Genomic DNA, 8,942 nt, shown 5'->3' on the forward strand with positions numbered 1-8,942 from the left:
GGGGGGGCTTGATGAGAGATTTCTTTTTTCTGTTCTGTATGTTTAATATTTCTTTTAGCCTTATTGATTTTATTGTTTTAGCTTTTAGGACATAATTGCATTGGGGTTGTTTTGGGGGTTGTTGTTTTTTTTGGGGGGAGGGGGGTCGGTAGTATGTATCACTGCTGTTTTGCTTATATTGCCAATCTATTTCATATGCCTCTTTCAGTGAGTTTCAAAGAAAACCCATTGTCATGTGAACCCGTCGCTTTCTTGGATGTTTATTGCTACACCTTCAAGGAAAACTAGTAAGCTTGTCAAATGTTATGGGAGGTTTTTGAAAGAAAGGGATCGGCATACTTCTCTTCTCCACAGTGAAAATGTAAAAAAAAAAACTGAGCAACTTCACGAAAGTTCTAATGGCATGTGCTCCTTTAAAGGAAATGTATGGCACACATCGTGGATGAGCAACAACTCGAAAACGTACACATGTATACAAACTTTTGTCAGTAAATCTAAAATGTACGATGTTAGAGTGTGTTGCATCTTGTTCGGGGAGTACTCCATGTTGCTCACGTTCTCTGCCACCACCGCTGACACTTTGATTTTTCTCTCTCTTCATTGAATTACCTCTTAGGCTTGACAAAATATCACTGTGCTGTGAATTTAGCTTTAAAAATTTGACACCTAGACGCTGTTGCTTTTTTGGTGTTTTTTTTTTTAAGACAAAATCTGACTAGAAGTAAACTTATGTTTGTTGATGAGGGATGCTTAGTCACAGCTGGTCTCTGTGTGTACAGTTTGTCGCAAGTACAATCATCCTGAGGAAATGTGTGTTCAAATCTAAATGAGTGGGTGGTTGAAGGACACAACTGGTGGTTCTTTTTTCTTTACTTTCACTCTTTTTTTCTGTTTGTCTGTCTTACTTTTCCCCACCACTAAATAACCATTGTCGTACAGTGGAACTCGGATTCAACGAGGTTGCCGGGCCTGACCTAAAATCTCGTTGAATCCGAGTGTTCGTTATAGCAAACACAAGGGTTTGTGTAGATAATTACAGGCACTGAGCAAGTAATGTATAAAGAGAAGTCACAAGTAGTGCCTGAAATGCCTTCATATTATGAGCCGTGTAAAAAAAAAAAAAGACCGATTCGTTCAAATGCACACACCGGTTTCATCTCGATTGTTTACCAAAATGTTGTGTTGCTGTGCAGAGCCTAGCATACGACGACTTTTGATTTCATAGACCAGCGCACAATTCATTACGTAGATCTACGTCAAGACTACCTTATTATTGTAATAATGATCAGTTGCCGAGGGGAAAAAAGACTGTGACGTGTTTGTATCTGCAATGTTCAACGCCCGTACCGCTAGTGCCCCCCCCCCCCCCTTCCCTGACATGTACACACTGTCACGTAGGTGTGCAGGCCACCTATCCAACCCCGCCACACGCCAGAGTAGACACGTGTGCGTGCCAACTATGCATGTGTTGGTATGAAAAAGGGCCGCTGATTGGTCGCATGCAATCGGCTAATTGAATTATAATGGTTCACGATGCAGGTGCAATGGATGGTTTCCGGGAATAGATCAAGTTCGTTCTGGGAGAAAAATGAGCGAAGCCACGTCTGCAGGGCTGTTCACCCTGGAAGCGACCTCGTTGAATCCGAGCTCGCTGATGTAAGTGCTCGTTGAATCCAGGTTATTTTTATTGATTTTAAAGAAGAAAAAAAACGGGGAATCTATCTCATCTCGTTGAATCCGAGTTCTCGTTGAATCCGAGTTCCACTGTATCAATGTGCTTCTCTTTACTCTGACAAAACACACAAACGAGTCTTTAATGACGTCTGAATTTACATTGTCTTTCCTGGATTATTTTTCCAGGCAGCCTGCCGCTAGCTTCTTAATAACCGTTACGGTGTCAAGAAGTGCGTTTGACTCAGTCAAAATGGCAAACAAATCTCTTTATGTTTATTGTCCAGATTTCTTTACGAGGAACTGAAGAGAGTGTATGCTGGCCAGCCGAGTGACGTCTTTATCAAGCCAAGCCCAAGCAACGACAACCGATGCAGTCTGCGACCAGGAGTTACTTTCCATTTTTTTACAAGCCATACTCCATGTGAGTGAACACACTAAATAAAGAAATGCTGAACTATGTCAGTAAACTGTAAGGTTTCCTGTAGCTTTGTCTGTTAGCTGGAATTTCATGTCCCACCCTGCCTGGGCGGGTCGCGACTGAGGGCATTGTAGCAGCTTACCTCCCAAATGTTCTGAATTGTGCTGATGAAGTTGATGTGTGCGGATCACATTTTCAAGTAAAACATCTTCATTTGTTGTAAGCTTAAATCAAAGAAAGAATCAAAGAGGCGACTATTGTTGTGCTAAGGAAAACTAAGATCGGGCTTTGAAATAATGGAGGGATAGGCACGGCTGTTCACGAGCAGTACTTTAGTTCTTTCGGCACCCCGCAGCGCCCCGACGCTCAGCGTAATTCGAACCAGCCATTACCAACGGGTCAAGAGGTCAGCGCGGGGAATTATACCTGACTGACAGATTCGCAATGAAAATGTTATTGCTGCAGTTTTCAGCTTTGTTTAACCTGCGACTAAGCCCAAACTACAACACCAACTGTGCATAAAACCGTATACTTTGAATAAGCATCATCTGACATATTTCTTAGAGCAATCATGCAACTAATTAAGATGAAGAAATACGAGATGACGAAGAATGAAAAGTGAATAGATGTTTAAACATTGATAGAGGGTCATGATTTATTTCATTAAATTTGAACATGTTAGCTGCTGTCGATTTTGACAATTCTAAGATATTGGGTCAGAAATTGAGTAAAGTTTCAAAATTACTTGGCTGCATCTGTGTGTCATTGCCTAAAGCAAAGATATTAAGTCTTGAGTGGAGATTCGCGGCTTTTCTCAATATGTCTGCAGTTCCCCAAGTCCAGCTGTCACATGTGACGACTCTTGATAAAAACGTATCACTCTAGGATCGCGGGTATCACCAGTCAGGGTGTCAGCACTTATAACTGCATTTAAGCCTACTGTCACAATATTAGTAAACACACTATATCATTATTATTACATTTTAAGAGATGCTAGATCTAGATTTGAAACAAAACACAAACAAAAAAAATCTTGTGAACACTGAACAAAAAACTTCTATATCATATTAAAGAAGAAAAAAGTCACAGAAAAACGACACAAAAGTTGAAACTTACACCATTTGTACGTACAGTATACCTCTCCCTACTAGATTTATAAAAAGAATTGAAAGTGATGGTGAATTTACGAAGTTATTGATGTTCAAAATTCAAATAACACTGAAAAGGGATCCGACTTGATAGAAACATGTCTCGAGGAACGTATAGATCTATGTAAAATAAAATTTTTAATAAAAAAAAAATCACAGAAAAACGACACAAATTTGAACCTTGCACAATTTGTACAGTATACCTATCCCTACTAGATTTCGAAAAAAGAATTGAAACTGATGGTGAGTTTACAAGGTTATTGACGTTTAAAATTCAAATAACACTGAAAAACGAATCCGATTCGATAGAAACACATCTTAGAGAACGTCTATATAATGTTTAAAATTAATTAAAAATCACAGAAAAACGACACAAAGTTGAAACTTGCACAAGTTGTACAATATATTTATCCCTACTAGATTTTAAAAAAAGAAATGAAAGGGATGGTGGCTTTACGAAGTTATTGGCGTTTAAATTCAATTAACACTGAAAAAGGAACCCGATTCGATAGAAAAACGTCTTGGGGAATGTAGTTGGATAAATTCAAGGTTGTGAACTGAGATCAACCAAAGTTATATCGTCTTTTAGGGGGAAAGCTGGGCTTTAAAATGGTGGGTCATATGGTGATATCACATCTTTAGATCTGGAGATATCGGGGTGGGAATGACACCATAATTTGGAGGAAATGCATACACGGGCAGGTGGGGGCGCGCCACTGGCATCACGGTAGTGAGCACGGCTGACCGCGGATTTAATGACCAACACATGGGTGGCACTGACCGCTGGCACGGAGCAACTAAAGGAGCGGTTTCCGGGCTAGTTGAACAGCCGTGTAGGAACAACATGATTTGATCATTTGAAGGAGCATTTTCCTGGCTGGCTGAGATTTTTTAGCTGTTTTTATGTTACATGGTGTTAATGAGATTTGAAATTGTCTTTCATACGTTTGCAAAAGGAACCTTTCAAAATATTTGTTTTCTTTTAATTTTTTTGGTCAGCTTATTATGATTCCTTCACTTTACTGTGTCGGTGGATGTTATAAATATTTGATGGAAACTACTGATCACAGACTATCAGAATCAGAAATGAAAACCCTTTGTTGGAAACAGATTAGAATAGGGTATAACTTATAAGAGATTAAATAAGTAAACTCTTTCTTTCATAAATTAAGCTAAAACCGCTCAGCAAACTGTTTATTCTGTGCTGTTTGTTTGTGTTCAAAATAAACTTGTTCTGTCTTGTGTGTGTGAAGTGCCGACTGCTACTCCACAGGTGGCGATGCCTCCATCTTCCCAAAGTCAACTCGGAAAGAGAAGACAGGAAGTTCTGACAAGAGAGCATCTCCAACTGGAAGCTTGGGATCAGAGTTTCTGAAATGTGCTGATCAATCTCAGAAAGCGGAGGAAAATGATTTGAATATTGAAAACGATAATGATTCCACTGAGAAAGATGGTAACAAAGTTGCTGCTTTGACAAACTGCCAGTCTTCTATCACTGAGGGGTGTGTGAACTCGTGTGAATATAGAAACTCAAATGAAATTACGGATGTTGTGAGTAGGAAAAGGAAATCAGGCAGCCCTGGTATGAATAAACAGCAAAGTGAAGGAAGTGTTGATGATGAAAACATTGGACATGTTGTGAAAAAAGCAAGACATTCGGAGGACAGAAGTTTGAAGCTGAAGTCTGCCTCAAATGATGAGGGTAAGCATTTACTGTAAATAACAACTCTTTATTAACATAAATCAGCTGTTAGTTTTTTATACTTATACTCCTGAATTGAAGTCTGGTATTCGCCTTCAAGGCAATATTAACTATGGTAGAAAAACTCGAGGATCTCGATTGCTTAAAACGTTGTACCCCACAATACACTTTGTTACCCTAGAATTACGAATTTCTATAAGCTCAGTACCTGGTTTTGAGAAATGGAATGAAAACAATTTTGAGTTTCACAACATTTCAAGCTTTTTCGTATTCAATTCTTTGAATATCTTGATAACGACTTCGTATAATCTTACGTTTTTGATAGTGTTGACGGAACATTTGGTTTCTGACTCATGGCCCTAGTAACTCAAAAATGTCAGATAAAACTTTGTAATTCTGAGGAAGCGACTTGTCTGACAGCATTAAATTTTACCATGGTCTAACAAAGAAGTTGGATTTAGAGCTGTTTGCCTTTTAAGGACTTCTGGTAACCTTGTCAAGCTAGATATTGTGACTGGTCCAATTTTCTGGGAGAATATGGACTTAACTCTTTCCCATTATAATTTTTTCCCCAGTTTGCTGGAATTATTTTTCAATATGGCCCAGGTATTGCTTGGTGACATTTTTTGAAATGCGAAACTAGTTTTACACAAACATGTACCTTATATTACATATTTAGTATCATTTTAAAGGTAGTGATAATTATGTAGAAGGTATTTGGGGCATTTGTTTAAGCATCTGTGTTTTGTTGGTTGAAAAAAAAAAAATTTGTCCTGCCCTCTCAGAATAGTGAGTTATCAGCAAATCACTGTCAAAACTGTCAGACCAATCTAGATCTAGCTCTGAATCGTAGACATCTTCAGAGTCCTAAGTGGGTGGTTGGCGGGTGCTCTGGTGTGGTTTGCTTTTTCTTTCCTATTAAACATCTATCGTCTTTACTCCCCTCCTTCTTTTGTGTGTTTGTTACTCTCTTGTACCGCCTCTAATCTTCGGCACTGAAACGGACGAGAGGTCTGTCTTTCTGTTTAAAAAAAGGAAAAAACGGTTCTGTTACTGTCATTGACTGCAGGTCTATATTGTCCCAATAAATATGCTCAAAACCAGGGTTTTTTCATCCAAATTTGGAGAGATTTCAGATAATCAATTATTGTCGCTGAGAAAAGGATTGTTATAAAATAAAAACCATCGCTAATGCATATATGTTTATGCAAAATGAAACTTGTTGTGAATTGATACTCCCATTGTCATAGACAGGAAAGAGTCAAGTCTACATGTCCTGATAGAGACCTGTTTTATTATTATTCTTTTATCAATGATTGAGCCTCCGTAGGAATGCCATTGTTGTTTTAGCAGACTAATCTGTTGCAGTAAATAATCATTTACAAATGAAAAAAAATGCTTGACAAATATGAGGGTTTACAGTAAATTATTGACAAGTATGAGGGTTTACAGTAAATTATTGACAAGTATGAGGGTTTACAGTAAATTATTGACAAGTATGAGGGTTTACAGTAAATTATGAAGGTTTACATTAAACCATTGACAAATATAGGGTTGACATTAAATTATTGACAAATATGAGGGTTTACATTCTGTTTTAAAGAACATGGAGACTATCACGTTGTAAAAATAAAGAAACATTTCAATTGGGGAAAGAAATCGTCAAGAAAGAACTTTCAGGAGATACAGCATTTCTCCTATTTCTTTTTACTAACTCAGATAACTATAAAATCTTTAATGCTGCACACTTTGTTAGTGTTAGAACCAATAAACACAAAAGCGCCGGTTGATGGGGATAAGCAGGGTAAAAAAAACCTAATCAAAACTAAACAAAATTGTGACTGTAACATAGAAATACTGTTTTCGTCCCCTCAGCCGAGGACATATATAGAACGGGGGCGAAGTGCGTGCCGGGCGGAGGCCAGGATTTGCACGCCCCGGCCACGTTGTACCACACGGTGGGGCTTCTTAGGACCAAGCCCGGCCGGGGCGACCGCACGGAGAGTTTGTCGTGCAGCGACAAGATGGCTCGGTGGAATGTGCTCGGGTGTCAGGGAGCTTTGTTGAGCATGCTCCTTGCTGAGCCGATATACTTTGCTTCAGTCACCGTAGGGAGGTGAGTGGTTAGTTGCCCGAACTTTCTGTCAGTATAGAGAGGCAAGTGGTAAACTATCAATGTGATTGCCCCATGCAAACAGACTCCAGATGCTGTGTTTGAAGATTGTCAAGAATTAAAATCAAAGTCTATGGATGTTGATAATCTAAATGTGTACTCTGGATCCTATGAGTTTACTTAGTCACAAATGTAAATGTTTTTACGCCTCCATCAACACAATTTAGATAATTTCGGAGACAAGCTTCCGACCCTGCTTGTTGAGGCCAATCCAGGCTGAGAGGAATACGACATCCAAGCTGAAAAACGGAAGATATTTTTTGAAAACTTCTCCAGACTCAGGCCTCTTGCTTGTGACAGTGAAATGTCTAACCACTACACCACAGACACCGATTTATTTTGTAGAGAAAAAAACTGTTGTCAATGTTGTGTGCAGGGCAAGTCATCTCATAACACTCTGATGTACCATGTCATCTCACAGGCAAGTCAATTGAAAGGAAATAGAAAAACTGTACTATATCTTACCAAAGAACATATATCATATAGTCAAGTACGCAAACAGCAACATTAGCTGGACATGAAAATCTCTTCCTTTTGTATGAATTTCGCTATGTTTGTGTTATATTATATTTACAAAAATTATACATGTATAAGGAAATATCTGTTCACTATATTATATGTGTGTTTACTTTGTGTGTACTAGGCTGTATGAATTTTTCAAACAAATATCTTGATAGTGTGAATAAATGAATGTTTTTGTATTATTCTGCGCAGGTCGCCATTCTGTAAGTCAGCGATGGGCAGAGCGCTCTACATGAGGCTGACGTCCCCTGACGTGTCGTTCCCCGCTCCGTATCACCTCCACCAGCCCGTGTTTCTTCAGGCCCCAGACCAGGACTTCGAGGCCAGTAAGGCGGCTGTCCAGAGAGAAGCCAATCTGGCAGCCAAGTCCGGAACATCAAACCAGAATATAGTGCCTTCCTCTGCAGGTGTGTGGCACTTTAGGTTTAGGAAAAGTTTTACAGCATTTGTATCACAGTTTTATGTCATAAGTGCCAAAGATTTTAGGTGCTACTAGAGAGTAACATACAAAGAAAAGGAGGGGAGCGCTAGATAACGAGGGTAAATGTTTGGTAAGAAAGAAGGAGCAATTTGTGGGTGCTCTGGTGTGGTTTGCTTCTTCTTTCCTATCAGACATCTATCATCCTTATCTCCCCTCCTCTTTTTTATGTTTATTATTCTCTTGTAACACCTCTAATCTTCTGGCGCTCATATGATCTTCTGCAGTTGCGAGCGCTGTAAAAACCTCTACTAAAACAAAACAAACCACACCAGAGCACCCACCAGCCACCCATGTGTGGATCTTTGTAGACAAAATGATTATCTTTTGAGGTTATGGTTTGTTTGTGTAGAGAATGATTTGTTGGTTGTGTTTTTGTTTTCATCTTTGTTTTTATATATATTTTTGGATGTGGGGAGAGTTGTTTTGGGTGGGACTTTTTGGTAGGCACACATACAAAATATGCACACACACAAACATATAGGCCTATATACAAAATCACACTCACATATACCCGCATTCTCATGTCATACTCTTTCACACACTTGTAAACATCTATACAAACCAAACAAAAGCACAGAGCAGGTTTTGTTTGAAGACTTGCATTCTTCGGACTCAATTCTCTCCCTCCAGCCATCGCGTGGTTTGATTCGTCCCAGACGAACGGCTCTGACCATGACGTCACGGTGAGCGGCCGGCGACAGGGCATCACCAAAACTGATGTAAACAAGCCAAAAGCCAGGTGGGCATCATTGTACCTTATTGAGCTTTTGTACACTCAGAGAATGTTTACAGTAGTAAATCTGTTTTGGTTTTTTCTTTTGGGG

General features: G+C 39.2%; 1 protein-coding gene across 2 annotated transcripts in view; it reads left to right on the forward strand.

Annotated features, from left to right (window-relative positions):
* LOC101860741 (tRNA-specific adenosine deaminase 1) overlaps positions 1-8,942 on the forward strand; it is a 24,397-nt gene that overhangs the window by 9,066 nt on the left and 6,389 nt on the right. For both annotated transcript variants that reach the window (XM_005099561.3, XM_035970081.1), the window contains 5 exons: positions 1,959-2,095; positions 4,514-4,942; positions 6,818-7,058; positions 7,830-8,044; positions 8,749-8,857. In XM_005099561.3, coding sequence (XP_005099618.1) covers positions 1,959-2,095; positions 4,514-4,942; positions 6,818-7,058; positions 7,830-8,044; positions 8,749-8,857 — 1,131 coding nt within the window. The remainder of the gene's footprint in view (positions 1-1,958; positions 2,096-4,513; positions 4,943-6,817; positions 7,059-7,829; positions 8,045-8,748; positions 8,858-8,942) is intronic.

The sequence above is a fragment of the Aplysia californica genome, unplaced genomic scaffold (assembly GCF_000002075.1).
Source record: "Aplysia californica isolate F4 #8 unplaced genomic scaffold, AplCal3.0 scaffold00217, whole genome shotgun sequence".
Classification (NCBI taxonomy): Eukaryota; Metazoa; Mollusca; class Gastropoda; order Aplysiida; family Aplysiidae; genus Aplysia; species Aplysia californica.